Source organism: Bufo bufo, chromosome 4 (genome assembly GCF_905171765.1).
Source record: "Bufo bufo chromosome 4, aBufBuf1.1, whole genome shotgun sequence".
In the NCBI taxonomy this organism is placed as follows: Eukaryota; Metazoa; Chordata; class Amphibia; order Anura; family Bufonidae; genus Bufo; species Bufo bufo.
In genome coordinates, this window is record NC_053392.1 from 308,658,629 (window position 1) to 308,678,125 (window position 19,497).

The 19,497-nt window shown below is 44.6% G+C and overlaps 1 protein-coding gene across 2 annotated transcripts in view; it reads right to left on the minus strand.

Annotated features, from left to right (window-relative positions):
* The window catches only part of MDN1 (midasin AAA ATPase 1), a 315,164-nt gene that overhangs the window by 1,903 nt on the left and 293,764 nt on the right, over positions 1–19,497 (minus strand). Inside the window, exons 89-101 of one of the 2 annotated variants that reach the window (XM_040428764.1) lie at positions 18,706–18,998; positions 17,405–17,563; positions 17,148–17,249; positions 16,176–16,377; positions 7,945–8,118; positions 7,569–7,729; positions 7,185–7,268; positions 6,741–6,850; positions 6,386–6,560; positions 6,225–6,298; positions 5,709–5,823; positions 5,560–5,623; positions 773–915 (exon numbers count right to left, since the gene is read on the minus strand). In XM_040428764.1, coding sequence (XP_040284698.1) covers positions 773–915; positions 5,560–5,623; positions 5,709–5,823; positions 6,225–6,298; positions 6,386–6,560; positions 6,741–6,850; positions 7,185–7,268; positions 7,569–7,729; positions 7,945–8,118; positions 16,176–16,377; positions 17,148–17,249; positions 17,405–17,563; positions 18,706–18,998 — 1,856 coding nt within the window. Of the gene's footprint in view, positions 1–772; positions 916–5,559; positions 5,624–5,708; positions 5,824–6,224; positions 6,299–6,385; positions 6,561–6,740; positions 6,854–7,184; positions 7,269–7,568; positions 7,730–7,944; positions 8,119–16,175; positions 16,378–17,147; positions 17,250–17,404; positions 17,564–18,705; positions 18,999–19,497 lie in introns of both variants that reach the window. The other variant, XM_040428763.1, reaches the window with a different exon arrangement.

Consider the following 19,497-nt stretch of genomic DNA (forward strand, 5'->3'; position numbering starts at 1 on the left):
CTGGAAGCTGAAAACATCCCAGTTCTTGCATGGCCAGCATACTCACCGGACATGTCACCCATTGAGCATGTTTGGGATGCTCTGGATCGACGTATACGACAGCGTGTTCCAGTTCCTGCCAATATTCTGCAACTTCGCACAGCTATTGAAGAGGAGGGGACCAACATTCCACAGGCCACAATCAACAACCTGATCAACTCTATGTGACAGAGATGTGTTGCAATGTGTGAGGTAAATGGTGGCCACACCAGATACTGACTGGTTTTCTGAGTTCCCCCAGTAAGGCAAAACTGTGCATGATTCAGAGTGGTCTTTTATTGTGGGCAGTCTATAGCACACCTGTGCAATCTTCAATATTTGAGAGTAATGGGTCTTTTGTGTATGTAGAATGCTCATGCAAAATGGGAGCAAAACCGAAAGTGTTGCGTTTATATTTTTGTTCAGTGTAATTACATGTAATTTACCTTACATTAAGGAACACCTTTATTTGAAAAGATATGCCCCAGTCTAGTTAAAAAAATAAAAATAAAAAACCCAACATTGAGACACTGAAATCTGCCCCTTTGTTCATTAAGCACTGGAGTGATATGTCAACTAGAAAAACCTCTACGAATAATATAATATATAGTTAGATACAGAATATAAAATTTTATTTTTTACATATTTTTCATTGACATGGCAGTCTTAAAAGTTTTTATTTTTGGGTTAATTGAATCTGGTAAGTATGGAATTACTACGTCAGCAAAGAGCCATTGCAAAACTTAAAATTTACCTTAGAAGTAGGGTTGTCCAAAATAATGAAGATAATAAATATGTTAGAATTGCGAGCTGCCTTTACTGCCCTTGTGACACGGTCCTTTCCCTCTACAAACAATCCTCTTCCATCAGAGACTATTATAAGTAGTTGAGCAGTTTCTGAAACAAAATATAATATATTAGGAATCATTATCTAAAATAATACATCTCCTTATTGGGCTGATGTTGTCACGGTCCATTCTCTCCGTAATTTGATGACTAAACTGTGCAATTGAGAACTGATTCCAGTAAGTAGGTAGAAACAAATATAAAATAAGGGAAGAAAAATGAGAAACTGTTTCATGCATTTCTAACGCTTGTTGTGCTTTTTCATAAGTGTAAACAGTTATATCTACTTATTCTAATTATAATGGGTATTCTTCGCCTTTAAGAGCAATGTTGATTTATATTCACTGTTTTGTATGAATTTTCATGTAGGCCGAAGAAAGTCCATTAGAAGATTACTGTGCCGTTCAAAAAGCTAGTGTTATTGTAACAATATATTATACATTTAGACAGTTAGAAGATACACTGCACCTGCAGATTTAGAGGCCTTATTGTATTTCTTATCCGAACATGAATTCCACTGTGAGAATTGTCTAGATGTTCCTCAAAGTATACATTCATCTATCAAAGTTTGTCCCTCGGCTCTAAGACAAGGCCTCCAGATGTCAGAGGTGTGTAGTATTGAAAATATCAGGCATGTATGAGTTAACCCTTAATGGTATGATGCTTATAGCTTATACAACAGTGCCACCTAGATATTAGCAGTTAATACTACACCAGTAGCAAAAGTGCATTCTGGGTAGTATTACGACGTCACACTCCTCATCAATGCACACACCCATCCAACAATGATTGGAAAGTTCCAAACTAGGAGGGTGTGTTCATCTGATAAGTTTTGGCTTAAGAAACCAGATACCCCAAAAAAAACAAAGAACGAAAGGGAGATCTCTGGAGAAACATTTGGATTATAGATCTCTGGACAAACATTTGGATTATCGGGAAAAACTCTTGAGAGCTGACTGCCCCAAGATTCTGCACATCATTTGACCCTTTGGTAATGTATATTTTTGTTTTATGTAGTATTGATCTAAATTAATTGGCTTGATACTTAGCCAGGTACCTGCTCGTTTGCGGACGTGTAACGTTAGTTGCTACATCAATATTTTCTCTGATTTCAGTTACGATGCATATAACTGAATAAAGTGGATAATATTAGAGAAACTCTCTATTGGGAATCTTTATATTCCCTAGTTTGATATCAAGCCAATAATTTATAAGTTTTGTTGCAATACTACCATTATCTGAGATTTGCCATTATTTTGGGCAGAGCAAGGGCTCGTATCTGTCATTTTTTTGATTGAGTTTTTCGCATAATCCATTGATTTTATATCTCTCACAATTTTAAAGCCATATTGCATAATATGCTTGTGTTGGTTGAGTAGTGTTTTGTTGGCACCATATAGTGGTGAATTCTGGGTACTGCATATCATTGTATATTATTGAAATTTACGTTGATTAATTTTTGACTGTATTTTAAACTATTGTATAATAAACCATTTATATTTTTGCATAGACGCGTGTCGTCCCCTGTTTTACTGATTGCACAAAATAATCAGGTTCTTGGCTGAACTCTTTTTGAGACGTTTATGTCCATCTCGTGGGTCAATATCGTTTGAACCATTTTTATTTGGATCAGATATATATATATATATATATATATATATATATATATATATATATATATATATATATATATATATATAGAGAGAGATATATATATATATATATATATATATATATATATATATATATATATATATATAAAAAGCATTTGCTTTATATACCCGACACGCTCTATTCTTTTAAAACAAGTTTAAAAAAAATGCATGTTTTTACTACGTTCATAAAGGGCAGATATGCAGGGGATTTTACGCCACATATCTGCAGCAAATAGTGTCTTAAAGGGGTTGTCTGGGAGTGGGGACATTTGTCTATTAGGAATCTAATAACAAACATTACAAACATGCATGTGGTACCTTTAGAACATATTGCTGAAGCCCTGTTTTCCTCCTTTCAATTCATGGCCGGAAGCGAGTGTTTTCTTATCTTCAGTGATGTACCGGGTCCCTGGCAGGCGAGCATAGCCTCCTTTTCCTCTGCTCAGGGGGCCCGGTGACGTCACTGGCAGTCCAGAAAATTATGCAGAGGTTGGAGGGGCGGTAACTTGTCCGTCGGACATCGCACTAAGCCCCGCCCCCCAGTCGGTGATAGCCCCAGTCGCGCTAAGCCCCCGCCCCCCCCAGTCGGTGATAGCCCCAGTCGCGCTAAGCCCCCGCCCCCCCAGTCGGTGATAGCATAGAAAACTCCTCCCATCAGAATTACTAATGGGGCAGAAGGCTTTAGAAAGGAGGAATTCCTTTCACCACAGCACCACAGGATTACATGGCCATGCTAATTGCATATATTGCATTTAGACAATGGCATGTCGATTGTGTAAAAAAATAAAATTAATAAAACAATGGCTCAGTTTAAAGAAAAGGTAATAGTGTAATCAGTCTGCTTTTTTTTTGTTGATTTGAAATAAACGGATAATCCTATTTATGAATGAGGCTGCTTTTGTCTAGTTTAACATTTTTTTTTTTAGCCCTGTACTTGTGTTTTGGAATGAATCTTTTTTGCACATTCTACTTTTGGAGTTGCAGTGTGTGCATTTACCTTTCCTGTGGTTATACATCGGTTTCAACAGATTGCCAGATCAGTATATAAGGTTTACCTTGAAATATGTATGTATATATATATATATATATATATATATATATATATATATATATATATATATATATATATATATATATATATATAGATAGAAGCGTGCCCCTTACAGTGTGACGGTGTTTGGTATGTTTATGGATGCATGTGGGAGCGTGCCCTTTACAGTGTGACAGTGTCCGGTCTGTTTATGGATGCATGTGGGAGCGTGCCCCTTACAGTGTGACTGTGTCCGGTATTTTTATGGATGCATGTGGGAGCGTGCCCCTTACAATGTGACTGTGTCCGGTATGTTTATGGATGTATGTGGGAGCGTGCCCCTTACAGTGTGACGATGTCAGGTATGTTTATGGATGTATGTGGGAGCGTGCCCCTTACAGTGTGACGATGTCAGGTATGTTTATGGATACATGTGGGAGCGTGCCCCTTTTATAGTGTGACGGTGTCCGATTGTCTCTCTGCTCTGCAAACACTGAGCACATGACAGATGCCAGAGATAGAGCAAGGAGACGTTTATGGGTGTACATAAGGGGGAGGAATATGAGGCAGGAGGATGAATATGTATGAGGGGGCGGATTGAAGGAGGAATGAAGGCTGTGCAGGAAGCATGAATATGTATGAGGGGGGCGGGTGCAGGGACACGATGTTAGACAGGAGAAATCAGCAGATGCAGCCCTGCACTGGGACCCACAGTGCAGTGCGGCAGGAAGTAAAGGAACAGATATGTAAACAATCTGTTCAGGACTGTAGGAGCCATGCTCCAGTATAAAAGATACCTCAAACCACCTTGGGAACATAGACTTGGCTACTAAAGGTGAGTAAGATGTTTTTAAAAATTCTAGCTTGATCTCGGACAACCCCTTTTCAAATCCTCTGCACACATTTGCGCTAAACTGCAGTAATTACAAAAATTGTAAAAATACCAAGTACATTTTTTGGGGCATAAATTAATGCACAGCTAAAAAGATACTATAGTTTATGAATACCAGGCAATGTGGTGGATTCCATTCTGTTGCGAGTCTTCTAGTTATAAAAGCAAAAGGTTTTTGACATTACAGTTTAAAACAAACATAACTGGTTTTGTCATCCAGTGCAATTTAAGTTACGACAAGCCGGCATATAACAAAAGAAGTAATATAATACAAGAAAATGCTACAGTGGGAAGGCACAAAATAAATGAAATAAATACTAATTTCAAAGAGATAAGTAAAACATTTAGACAGACTGCCTGGGGGAGATTTCACTCCTCTTTAGAAAGGCAGAAATAAGATCATAAAGGATAAATACTAATTCATGAATTCCTTTAGACATCAAGAATATATTAGTTTACACATCTGTTGGTTACATTGGTATAATGATCATAACGTGCTATGCAATGCAAAGAACCATGATAATGGAGAGCAATCTGCAGGCAGCATGTTATGGAGAAGGTGGCAAAAGATATAGCAAAATTTCTAATTTAAACATCCAAATCTTTGCTCTTTCTAAGCTTACTTGTGCAATTAGGCAGTCTTACCAGTGACTGATATGGGCCCTATGAGACCTAATGATTTTCTGGTCGCCTCTGATCAGCCAGTAAATGATCAAATACATGTTTGTCGGCTAATTTGCATCTTTCATTAGCATCTCTCAATATGATGTGCTGCTGATAATCAACAGAACTAAATGAAGGAGGAACGACTGCAGTAGTGATCATTCCTCCCCATTCACTCTCTATCGGAGTGTGTAATAAGCCGATGCAAGCGAACGCCAATGGACGTGTTTATTGTCAATCGGCCCTCGTCCTGCTCGAAAACTGGATGGCTTATTTGGGCAACTTAACTCCGAGCAGAGATGTAAAGGTATAAATAACACATTTTGCTCAATCTTCTCCCACAATACTATATATCAATGTGCTCAGCTTCTACTGGTCTATAACACACTGCCTGCAGATTATACTGCATTTAATGATGACAGGTTGTTTTTAACCTTTCGCACGTCTCTGCCTACCTGGATTACTGCTTGAAGGCATCTGTTGTGCTGCAGCAAACATTGGCACACACGATTCTAAGAACTGAAGGAAAACAAAGAAAAGAAATAAAACATCACATTTGCGTAGAAAAGTCACAAACATGAATTAGATATAGATCTGTGGTTACCTGAGCAAGCAGTGTCTTCTTTTGCTGAAATTTGCACTGACTAAGTATTCTGGATCCAGACTGCTCACTGAATTGTTCATGGAAGGGATGTAAAAGCTTGACATTTTCTCCAAAACTAAGGCAGAAACAGGTGACATGGGCTTATGAACACTTGAAAAAGAGAATGGAGCCTCACAGAAAAGGGCCCTCAACTTGGTGAGGGTAATCTGAACTATAGTAATACAACAAGCAGTATCAACAGGAAGGATAGTGTCACAAATTACAACGTCTGCATAGAAGGGACTAATCTAGAAAAGCTAGACAATAAAAAATTGCCTCTGATTTTTCAACAGCAAATGTAGACTTTCAAAATGGTATCAAGGACAGAAAAAGCAAGAAGCATTGCCCACCCCAGTAAACTCTTTGTCCACTTTGTACATTTATTACAAGACATTTGTTACAAAGGGTGCTTTATGGGTGAATGATAACATTCCTGTCGTAATGAACAAGGGTTGAAGATACAGCAAAGTAGCATACCTGTACACAGCAATTTGGCCAACTTCTAGGAGTGTCAATGCATTTCCTATCACTGCCAGCGACTCATAGGCAAGCTAGAAAATAAAAGCAATTTCATTTTATTCATTTCAACTAGATCAACAAATCAGATTTTTGGATATTAAATAAATGCAAATTCAAACCTGCTTAGAATGGTTGTCAACCATACTAGAGGAATCATCTACGGCTAAACAGATCTGGTATTCCCGTTTGCTGGGCTTCATTCTGCGCAGCCAAATTTTGTCTTTTCTGAACTGACTGGCTATGTATGGAATGACTTTTCGCATATTCAGTCTCTTTCCAGTTCTGTAATCCCCTCTGCAACAGTGAAAGAAAAAGGAGACTAAGAAATAGGTTGCAAAGGATACCAATACATTGTCATCAGGGACTTTTCTTCAGCTCATTTTAAATAATAATACGTCAATATCAGTCTCTAAAGCTACTATGACAAGTGACTATAATCCTACACTGGAAACAATAGCATAGCACTAAACTCACTTGAGCTTTGCTGCTTTTGTCGGCTCTAGAATAAGTCTTAGTTGTTCACATAACTGCTGAGATAGGGGAGCAGTGAGAAGTAGGTAACTCTGCCACATTTCAGCTGCTGACTTCTGAAAGAAAATGAGAAATGACTGCTAGGATTTCATACAGTTCAAATACCACAATTACATTTTCGTATGCCAATGTTAGGATGAAATAGTGGACTGATTAAATACGATGAGACCTTGGAAAGGAAGGTGGAATGAGTATTGTAGGAGCAAAGTACTGTCGAGTTCACAGAGCCTACATGTGGAAATCATGAGCAGACAGGTAAATTTAACAGAAAAAGTGCAGGTGACCAATAAGTGAAGAATAGGAAAAAAGTTTTACTGGGATCACAGGACCTTGGAACTTCAATTACTCTGAACTCTATATATCGAGTGGTAACATACTGTAACTTACATCTTCAGCATCACCATGTGTATACCATGCTTCTAGCTGCTTTTCAAGTTCTTTCCTAAGCACTTCAAGATCTTGAGGAGACTGCTAAAAATGGAGAACAGAGTATAATATAAGGTTTATTTGCATGCTATTAACACTCATAAGCTTAAAACCTTTAAAACAATTGTCAAAGTACTGCCAAGCATAGTAGCAACACATAGAAATTTACATTCCAAACTGTCCTGAAATCTCAAAGCAGCTACATTTAGATGGCATTTATTAATACTAGTCACACACATGGCATTCCTGCAGCTGGACAAATCTAATGACTTCTTAGCGGTTTAGCCTTTCAGGGAGAAATGTGCAAAAAACAAGATATACAGCACTGAACCCCAGTGGTAATACCTGCACAGGTTGTTCTCGTAAAAGATCCCAGGCAGTATGTATGGTGGATTCTAGGCTTCTTTCAGGTTTCTCCATGTCTGTATTTGTGGTTTCAGATTCTTGAATCTGTATCTCATCTTCTGTAGTTACACCTTGCACCTCTAGTTCAGGTTCCATGGGCCCTGTATTTGAAACAGGCCACACATTGGAGTTAGCATTAAGTCATTGTGTATTCAGCACCAGGCCATATATTTAAAATTCTTTATAGAACATAGTAAATTCTGAATTTGCTGGAAGGTTCACAAAAATATAAAAAGTCAATATCAAAGCATTGCAAGGAGGGAAGGGAAGAAAGGCTTTTTTTTTTATTGAAGGTGCACAATTTTGGATATTTCACCTTGTGCAATGGACTCTTTTGACTTTGGTTGCTCTGGCTTTAACTGTTCGACAGTAACTGATTCAAGGTGCTCATCTTCTTGTATCTCCATTTCCACCTCTTCCTGTGCAGCACTGTCATCTTTTTCTTCCTTTTGAGGCTGCAGGGATTTCTCTTGCTCTTTACTGGCTGTATCTTTAACACAAATACAAGACATCAGAGACCACATATGAACATTATATTTTAAGGGAAAATATATAAAAAGTCAAATTGAAAGTCACTAAAATAGGACACTTTACATTTATTGTGTATTTCACTCAAGTGGCACTACATGTCCCAACTTCATGCATTAGCAGATGTTACTCAGAATAATGGTGATCATGAAAGAGGTTGGCCACTGGTTATTGTTGACCAATATGTTTGTAAGATGATTATATGGCACTTAATAACATGGGCTTTGTGAAAATTCTATATTTCTTATTGTATGTCCCCTTGTTTACTGGGTCTTTTGTGCTGTCCCACAGAGGTCTTGCCCATAAATGGCTACTGGTGGAGGGTTAGGTTACCAGGCAGATCCCCTCTACATGAGGTCTCCTGCATTCAAACACACTGCACCTGTACTAAACTCCCAACATTACAAGTACAGATGGCAGGCACAGTGCATTTGAATGTAGGAGACATCACGTGGAAGTGATTTGCCTGACCTTCCATCAGCAGCCATTTTATGGGCAGGATCTGTGTGTGGACAGCACAAAAGACCTAGTAAACACAATATAATCATCTTACAAACATATTGGTCAACAATAACCAGAAAGTGGCCAACCTCTAAGTATGTCTTCAGTTTCTTGTCATGCAGTGATAGAACACTGTAAGAAAACCCAAATTCTTTAAAAGGAAGCAATTGCTCAGGTATGCACAAGATCATGGGCTCAAAACTGGACAGATGGGAAGTGGGTAGCAGTGATCTTGCTATTTTAACAGGAGTCCTCTATGCACATAACTCCGGTAGAGGTTTTGGCAATAACCCAGGAGATCTTAGCCCTGTTCAAAGACAGTACCCTCATCTGAGCCTAAATGAACTGCAAGGGAGAAGCTCAACAATTGGAAGCTGGTGACAGATTTAGTCTAGGGTGGATCTGTCTACGATATGATCCAATAACTACCGTATTTTCCGGCGTATAAGACGACTGGGCGTATAAGATGACCTCCAACTTTTCCATTTAAAAAGGAGATTTTTGTGAAACTCACCTGTAAAATCTTTTTCTCGTCTTTTCCATTGGGGGACACAGACCATGGGTATAGCTTAGAGATATTACTAGGAGGGACACTATGCAAAAAAAGAAGCTCCTCCTCCTCGGGCTATACCCCCAGGCACCTCCAGGAGAACTTCAGTCGTTGCAAAAGCAGTAGGAGAAGGAGAACGGAAATAAAACACAATGGAAACCATCACACCGCACACCATAAGGCGAAAACCATAAAAAAAGGGGCGGGAGCTGTGTCCCCCAATGGAAAAGACGAGAAAAAGATTTTACAGGTGAGTTTCACAAAAATCTCCTTTTCTCGTTCATTCCATTGGGGGACACAGACCATGGGACGTCCCAAAGCAGTCCATGGGGTGGGAACAAGAAACAAACCCAACACCGCCTGGAATAAGCGTCCCGCAGTTAAACAGGAACCACAGCCTGCAATACCCTGCGCCCAAAAACAGCATCAGCCGAGGCTAGAGAGTGTAGCTGATAAAACTTTGTGAAAGTATGTAAGGACGACCAAGTGGCCGCCTTACACAACTGGGAAACGGATGCGCGATTGCGTCTAGCCCAGGAAGCTCCCACTGCCCTTGTGGAGTGAGCAGTAATCCGTGACGGCGGAACCTGGCCACGAGCGCGATAGGCCGCAGCAATAGCGGAACGGATCCACCGCGCCACGGTGACCTTGGAAGCCGCCAGGCCCTTACGAGACCCTTCAGGAATCACAAAGAGAGAGTCTGAACGCCGGAAGGAGGCAGTAGCCCCCAGGTACACCTTCAGAGCCCTGACGACGTCCAGAGAGTGGAGAGCGCATTCCTTGGGGTTCGCCGGAGAAGGACAAAAAGAGGGCAGGACAAGATCTTCGTTAAGGTGGAAGGGAGAAACCACCTTGGGCAAAAAAGAAGGCACCGGTCTGAGCACCACCTTATCCTGGTGAAAGACCAGAAAAGGTTCTCGGCAGGAAAGTGCGGCCAGCTCCGAAACTCGCCTGATGGAGGTTATGGCCACCAGAAAAACCACCTTCCAGGTAAGTAAAACCAGAGAGATCTCCCTCAGAGGCTCAAAAGGCGCCGACTGAAGGGCGCGCAGAACCAAGTTGAGATCCCAGGGGGGCAAGGGAGGCACATACGGGGGAACAGAATGCGCCACCCCCTGCAGGAAGGTTTTCACAGGTCTCAAAAATGCAATGGACTTCTGAAAAAAGATAGCCAAAGCAGAAACCTGACCCTTCAAAGAACTGAGCGACAGACCCATGTCAAGGCCGGATTGGAGAAAGGACAGCACCACTGGGACAGAGAAACGTAGGGGCGGGTAGCCCGACTTCTCACAAAAAACCAGGAAGGCCTTCCAGGTGCGATAATAGATCCGTGAAGAAGCCGGCTTCCGAGCCCTGATCATGGTTCTCACCACCGCATCAGAGAAGCCTCTCTTCCTTAGGATGGAGGTCTCAACAGCCACGCCGTTAAACGCAGCTGCCGTGAATTCTGGTGGAAGAGTGGCCCCTGAGACAGGAGATCCTCTCTGTCGGGTAGCGGCCAAGGAACGTCGACCAACATACGAGCGACGCTGGAGAACCAGGCGCGGCGAGGCCAATCCGGGGCGACGAGAATGGTTGGTATCCCCTCCGCCTCTATCTTGAGCAGCACCTTCGGCAACAGAGGAATCGGAGGGAAGACGTAAAGGAGGCCGAACCGCTGCCATGGAGCTACCAGCGCGTCTACCCCGTCCGCCCGCGGGTCTCGAGCGCGGGCTAGATACACCGGCACCTTGTGGTTGAGCCGGGAAGCCATCAAATCTACGTCCGGACGGCCCCATCGGTTGCAGATGTCCTCGAAAACCTCCGGATGGAGAGACCATTCTCCCGGATCCACCCTGGTGCGACTCAGAAAATCCGCCGTCCAATTGTCGACTCCCGGGATATACACTGCCGACAATACTGGAACATGCGACTCCGCCCATAAGAGGATCCTCGCTACTTCCTGCATTACTGCCCGACTGCGGGTCCCGCCCTGATGGTTGACATAAGCCACAGCCGTGGCATTGTCCGACTGAACACGCACCGGGCGAGTTGCAAGGAGAGGAGTCCAGTGGGAGAGGGAGTGGAAAATCGCCCTTAGTTCCAAGACGTTTATCGGGAGACGGGACTCCTCCGTCGACCAGACACCCTGAACTGTGAGGTTCCGGAGAACACCTCCCCAACCGATGAGGCTGGCGTCGGTGGTGACTACCGTCCAGGAGAACGGAAGGAAGGACCTTCCTGACGATAGGTTGAGGGAAGACTGCCACCAAGGGAGAGAAGCTCGAACTTGCCGGGACAGAAGAACAGGAGTGTCTAGACCCCGAGGGCTCTTGTTCCAGAGGGCAAGGATCATTTGCTGTAGCGGACGAGTGTGAAATTGGGCGTACGGAATCGCCTCGAAAGAGGAGACCATAAGGCCCAGCACCCGCATGCACTCCCGAATGGTGGGACGTGGAGAGCGTAGAAGAAACACCACTGCCAGTCGAATCTGGGAAACCTTGGAATCCGGAAGAAACACCCGAGAAATCGAGGTGTCCAAGATCATCCCCAGGAACGAGAGTCTCTGGGAGGGGTGAAGAGAGGACTTGGGAAGATTGATCAGCCACCCGAACCGTTCCAGGGATTGAACGGTGATTCGGACGCTGTCCTCGGCCTGTGGAAGAGACGGAGCTTTTATCAAGATGTCGTCTAGGTATGGTAACAAAGAGATGCCCCTGGTGCGAAGAAGCGCCATGAGAGGCGCCAGAATCTTCGTAAAAACCCGAGGGGCGGTCGCCAACCCAAAAGGTAGGGCGACGAACTGGTAATGACGCCCCCCTATGGCAAAGCGCAGAAAACGATGGTGGGACTCTGCAATAGGGACGTGCAAGTAGGCGTCTTGAATGTCCACAGACGCGAGGAATTCTCCTGGACTCAGAGAAGCAATAACGGAGCGAAGGGACTCCATGCGAAACTTCCGCACCCGTAGAAACTTGTTGAGAAGTTTTAGATCCAAGATCGGACGCACTGACCCCTCCTTCTTTGGAACAACGAACAGGTTTGAGTAAAAACCTGTCCCTTGCTCTTCTGGGGGAACGGGGGAAATGACACCACGGTCCAGAAGAGAGGAGACCGCAAAAAAGAGATCCGAGGCCTTGGCCGGATCCCCCGGAACGCGAGAAGGAAAAAAACGTTCCGGCGGACTGGACGCGAACTCCAACTTGTAACCGGACGTCACCACTTCCAGAGCCCAGGCGTCCAGAACGTGAGCCCTCCAAACTTGTTGAAAGGAGAGCAGACGTCCCCCCACCACGAGGGGTGGGGGCACCCCTTCATGCGGAGGGTTGCTTGGGAGCAGGAGGACGGGCTGACTGCGCCCGAGGCCGCCAAGAAGGCTGGGGCTTGAAGAAAGGCTTCTTGCGGGAGTCCTGGGACCCCCCTGCCGATGAGGACGACGGCGTCCTGGCAGTGGAGAAGCGACGAAAGGACTGGCCCCGGAAACCTGAAGGCCGAGACCGAAAGGGACGCTTGGTCCTGGGCTGAGGTAGATGAGTGCTCTTGCCCCCAGTTGCGGCCGAAATAAATTCATCTAGTTGAGCCCCAAAGAGCCTGGACCCTTCAAAGGGAAGATTAGCGAGTGAACGCTTAGATGAGGCATCAGCATCCCACACCTTCAGCCAGACCTCCCTGCGCTGAATGACAGAGAGGGCCGAAATACGGGCAAAGAGGGAGCCGATGTCCATTGAAGCCTCACAGAGATATTTGGAAGCTTGAGACATCTGAATGATAAAATCCAGAGTATCTGCAGAGGCGTCCTGCTCTGACAGATCCTGGTGGTGGCGCTGCAACCACATTGTAAGGGCTCTGGCGACCCAAGCTGACGCGAAGGCCGGTCGCAGGGAAGCGCCCGCCAGGGAGAAGATAGACTTGGAAAGTGAATCCAAACGTCTGTCCACCGCGTCCTGCAGAGAGGAACCGTCTAGGACGGGAAGGGCCGTGTTCTTGGCTAACCTGGCCACCGGAGGATCTACCTTAGGGGAAAAAGTCCACTTTTCCACTGTGTCAGCTGGAAAAGGATACAGTGTATCCATACGCTTGGTGGCCGAAAACTTTTGATTAGGACGATCCCAAGCTTTTGATATGACCGCAGTGAATTCCTCATGAATAGGGAACACAGCGGACTCCTGCTTCTTAGGTGGAAAAAGGGAGAACTCCCGACTAGTGGAGGGAGGCGAATCCCCTTGTATATTAAAAGTGTCACGGACGGCTGCCACCAACTCTGTTACCATGGTGGAAAGCTTAGGCAGGGGTTCCCGCTCCGTGACTTCGTCCGATCCGGACAATTCCCCTTCGGATTTGCGCTCCCTGCGGGGGGGAGAGTCAACCGGGCATGCCTCAAGGCGAGGGGGAGAAGCGGAGTCATCCGAGGAGGAATGCTGCCGCTCACGCTGCCTTTTAGAAGTCAGACGCCCTCTGTGAGAGTCACTGAGAGGAGATGGAGTGGTGGCTGCCACAGGGGTAGTAGCCGCCATGCGCTCCATGAAGGACATGGCTGCCTTGGCAACTAAGGCCAGATCAGCTGCCGCATTAGACATGGCGGAGGCCCAGGCGGGTACCGCTGGTTCCGCAGGGGCAGAGGGAGGACCGGGCTGAGCAAGAGAAGGAGGCTGATCCTGTATAGGAGCAGGGCATGAGTCACAAGAACCAGTGACAGAAAAAGGCCTAAGGCATATCTTACATGACTCCAATGGAGCCTGAGAGGGAGCCTTGGAAGGCTTAGGGGCCCCAGGTTTAGGCATGATGGATTCCAATGTAAAACAGATTTCCTACCAGGTTGCTGCAATTCCTACCACCCAGGCAAACAGCAGAAGTCTCCGGTCACTGAGGAGCTGCACGGCCACAAACCAGCAGAGTCTCCGGCGTAAGGAGAAAACAGGCCGGACGCCGAAGCTCCGCCCCCTTGAGCGCGTCATTGCGGCGCGAAAAAAGCGCGCGCGCGCGCGATTCAAACTACACCCCATAGCCGTACGGCGCAGCAGGGGTTAATGAATGACGGAGCGGTCCGGCGGGGAGCTGCAGAGAGCGCAGCGGCCGCAGTCTAAAGGAACAGAAATAATCATATGCAGAGGCGTCCTGTCTCTGCCGATCTTAAGCTGCCGTTTGAGCTGTAGGCAGGTAGGAAAAATGAAGATAGGGAATCCTCAGCCCTACCCGGAAGGCCCCCTCCTCTAGGAAAAAATGCCCCCAGCAGGTCCTTTTCCAGCTCACCCAGGCGGCCTCAGAGTGCCAGACAAACGACATGAAGATAGGGGGGGGGGGAAGAGAGAGAAGGGAGATTGAAGCAGGCAATACTTATCTGCTCAGCATGCTCCCTCGATGTCCAAACCAGCAGGGATTCACCTCTTCAGACATCTGACTCCAAAGGAGGGCAGTGCTCTGGGGAGGGTAGGCAGCAGGTGTCCCAGCAGCTGGTGGGATGCCAGAGCTTACATGTCGAGCCTGGATCCACTTTTCTTCTGTGGGGGAATGGGAGGTAGCCAGGAACCTTCAGAAGACCGTGGCAGACACTCCACAGGGGCCAGGAAAGCGCAATGCTGACCTGCGTCCCCATCTGAAAACAGAAAATAACAAACAGGAGAAGAGTAAGAGTCAACCTCCTTGGACGGACACTAAGCAAAGACTGAAGTTCTCCTGGAGGTGCCTGGGGGTATAGCCCGAGGAGGAGGAGCTTCTTTTTTTGCATAGTGTCCCTCCTAGTAATATCTCTAAGCTATACCCATGGTCTGTGTCCCCCAATGGAATGAACGAGAAATATAGGGTTTGGGCTATACTCGCCATATAAGACAACCCCTGAATGCCCAGCCCTCCCTGTCTTCAAGACGATCTTCTCCAGTCCAGGGAACTGACTGGGATCTGTGGATGGCACTGTTATGAGGAGGGGGATCTGTGAATGGCATTGTTATGGGGAGCGGGATCTGTGGATGGCATTGTTATGGGGAGCGGGATCTGTGGATGGCATTGTTATGGGAGGGGGATCAGTGGATAACACTGCTATGGGGGGGGGGGAATCTATGGATGACACTATATAGCATCTCATGCTATATGTGTCATCCACAGATCCCCCTCCCCATAAAAGTGCCACCCACAGATCCCCCTCCACATAACAGTGCCACCCACAGATTACCCTCCCCGACGCTCAGAGGAGTATACATTTATAAACTGTAATCCGTAACTTTAAATCAGCGCTCATCTCTTTGTTAGGGTACCTTACTCTCAGCTCCGGTAACGGGCAGCGCTTACTCACTGATGTCACGCGCCTGCGCCGCCTAGTGGGAGGAGCAGGCACATGACGTCTGAGTGTGCGCCGCCCGCACTGCCTGTTACCAGAGCTGAGAGTAAGGTACCCTAGTAAAGAGATGAGCGCTGATTTAAAGTTAAAGTTACGGATTACAGTTAATAAATGTATACTCCTGTGAGCAGCGGGGCACTGTATATTCTAAGCGTCCCCGTCAGCATGGGAATGCCTGGGGGTTAAAATATTGATGGATAAAAGGTATACCACGGCACTCTCAGCTTGAGAAAGACCACACTGGTCGAAACGTCGCTGAGAATTGGTGAATAAATATTGAAACGCTGAAGTTTTGAGAGTGCCGTGGTATACCTTTTATCCATCAGTAGCTGTGACGGGGTGCTTTCAGACTGGCACCTGACACTGCGGGCACCACCACTACAAAATCCGACCGTTGTGCTGCTGCACCCTTCTATTTTTTTGGGGGGTTAGAATATACCATTGGATCTGAGTATACCCGGCGTATAAGACGACTTTTGAAAAGAATTTCTAGTGTTAGAAAGTCGTCTTATACGCCGGAAAATACGGTATATAAAAGGTAATCTTTGGCTATGCGCCTTCCCTATAATACAGATAATGTTATACATATATCTATAGTCCAGTATATGTGCATTAATATGTTGGATCTCTATAAATCAGCTGATAACATGGTATATACCATATGCCTGTGCATCATAAGACTCTGCTCCCTGCTTGATGTGCTCATAAGCATCAGCTTCTTGTGCTTGGCGTTCAGTTTGCTTGTCACTGTCTTCCATTTCATTGCTGGATTCCATGGTCTTCAGCCTTTTGTGGACTTGTTCAGTGAAATCCCCCAAAGTGCGGCTGTCATCTGATTGGCCTGGTTTACGCTTGATGCTCTACAATGCATATCAGGTAGATTTAAGTCAAGAATAGGGATGAGCGAACCCAAACTTTACAGGTTCAAGTTCAGGCAGTGGACGAATCCCGTTATGGATTCCGTTATAAGGGAATTTATAACAGGATACCTCCACTGCCCGAACGCCGAACCAGTAAAGTTTGGGTTCGCTCATCCCGTCAAGAACAAACTTACATTTACTATTTTGAAAAATTTAAACTCCACAGTTTTAAGAAGCCATGATGCCTAAACATCTATTGTATCTACATTTGCGGACATTATAACCTATTGTTAATTGTAAATAGCCAGTTCAGGATGCAGACATGCATATTTATGAATGGTATTAGCAGCACTACTTTTACTCCTTTACATTCAGGTGTTCCTTCCTACCAAAAGGACTAGAATATATCGCTTTGTTTATAGGTCTCTGCCTTGAAACATCTCTACTTTATAGACCCCAACCACAATTATGGATGGTTTATCACCTGCTTTTTACTACTGCTTATTTATGTAGCATTACATTTTCCAAAGAACTGTACAGAAAATACAGGCAAACTATTCCCTGTACTCAGTGAGTATTATCAAGGCCTAGTCACATCGCTGACACTAAATAGTAAATTAGGGCCAATGACCTAAATAGTTAATTAAGGCCAATGACCTAAATAGTTAATTAGGGCCAGTGAACCTATGAACTGCAAATCTTCAGATAAATTATGAGGCTGAACATGAAATAAGTGGTAAAATATACGTGTTTTTCTACAGACCATTTACCTGTGTAGGACGGGCACTTTGTTTCTCTAAAGCCATGCGTGCCATCAGTTTAGACTCATGCCCCTCAGATTGACTTGCATCTGCCGATCCGGTACCGTGATCCTAGATATAATGAAGTATTAAGCTGATGAATTTGCAAGGCAAAAAGACTACAATAGAACGATTAAAACATATTTCCCCCAAAATTATCAGAGTTACCAGCTGCAGAAATTATATTTTTGATATTAAACCTTTCGTGGACATATTCATTAAGTCACCTCCTTAGCTTCATCCCTTTCGGATGTTGCACCAGCCAGTTCAGCAGCAGTGTCACTCTGTAAGTTGTCCTCTGCAGTTTGACCACAAGTCTCATGTTCCATTCTATGTGCAGAGTCAGGGACCTCCTCATCTTCACCATTTTTTACTTCCTCCTCATTCTGACAGCAAAAACATAGATGTTAGCATGTCTACATGCTGCTCGACATAAAATATGCATTCCATGTTACCACATCTCTGAAGCTTGAATAGCTTTGAGCATAGACAATAAATACTGGGCTCTGTAGTCCATAGCATAGTTACATAGTTAATACGGTTGAAAAAAGACAAACGTCCATTAGCATGCACTGACTGGTAGCATAGCTCCTTCCCTATTACTAACATTACGGCAACATGGTGATAATCTTCCTTTAAGAAGAATAACTTCCTTTGAAAGTTTTTCAGAATTGATAATATTTTGCTCTCTCAAATTCTCTATATGGGGATGGTACCAGGGACATAGTACGGATGAGGTCACCAAATCAAATGCACACTATAAAATAGCATTGGCAGGAAGAGGGGAAATAATACAAACTTTTGACAGTCTTTATCTGTACTCATTTCTTTTAAAGGGGTTATCCAGAGGTAGATAATGGCAACCTATCCTCAGGATAGGTCATCATTATCAGATTGCCTGGGTCCTGGCACCTCCCGAAGCTCTGGTGAGGACCGCCGCTCACGGCAGCTTTCCAAGCACAGCGGCTTGATATGTGCTTGGTATGGAGCCTAGTCCCATTGAGTGACGAAAAAAAGGATATCTTGCTCATAGGTGGTTACCGTTTTATTTATATGTTATTGCATGTAGGAGATAAACTGGAGCAATATTAACTGTCTTCCACCACTATCATCACAGAATGAATGTAACATGAAATGTCAATCAGTATTTTTCATTCAGCATGTGATAATACTGTTTGCCAAAATATTAAAGGGGTTGGCCCATCTCACACTTTGGTGGCATATCGCCAGGACCTGCAACTATCTCTAGAACGGTGGCCTCAAAGTGAATGAGAGCGCACTGTGCATGTACGGCATGCTCTCCCATTCACTTCTATGGGAGTTCTGGGAGCATGGCTGCGCTTGTACCCTCATTTACTGGTGGGACCTGCACCTATCTGATTTTAGTGGCATATCCTAGAGATATACCACCAATGTGTGAGATGAGCCCCATATAATCTACAACATAAGCTGCAAAATGGGGCAAAGATTGCTTTGCAACACTTACATTTGAAGCTACAAATGAATCTCTAAGAATCTGACGCTTTACCTGAGGCAGGAGTCCACTGTCTGTTTGCAATCCATTTTCATCCTCTTTTTCTGGTTCTGGTTTTAACTCCTCATTTGCAAGCTCTGTGGTATTCTCTCCAGCCTCATTTGCAGACTCTTCCTCTGCTTGTTGTGGGCCTATTTCTTCCTGCTTATCCTTGTCCTCATTCTCCTGGTCAGGTTCATTCATTTCTTGGTCCCCTGCATTTGGTTTCTCCTCATCAACCTCTTCTTCACCTTTATTTTCTTCCTTTATGTCCATTGGCTTCTCTTCTACATCAAAGGGATTTTGCTCTGCAACAATACATAATTAAAAATTGATTTGCAAATTTATAGTTGGAGGCATTACAGGTAAGGAGAACGCCAATAGAGGGCAATTAACCAGCGCATCCAAAAAAGGAATACACTATTAGCTTGCCTGCATGTTACAGCAGAAGAGCCGCAAGCATGTGTCCTCTGGCCACTCCTAAGGTGCCAAAAATACACATAGGATTCTGTCTTAAAGGGGTTGGCCCATCTCACCTCAAACCTATCTCTAGACTGGAGACCACAAAGTGAATGAGAGTGGACAGTGCACACACAGCTGCCCTCCATTTATTTCTATAGGACCTTCAGCCCCATAGAAGTGAATGGAGTGGTAGCCGTACTTGAGCAGTGCGCTTCCTATTTGTTTCTATGGGAATATGGGCGGCACTCAGCTATTTTCAGCACACTGATAGAAATGAATGGAGGGTGGCCGGGAATACACCATTCCTCTCTCCTTCACTTAGTGTGCTCCATTGCAGAGATAGGT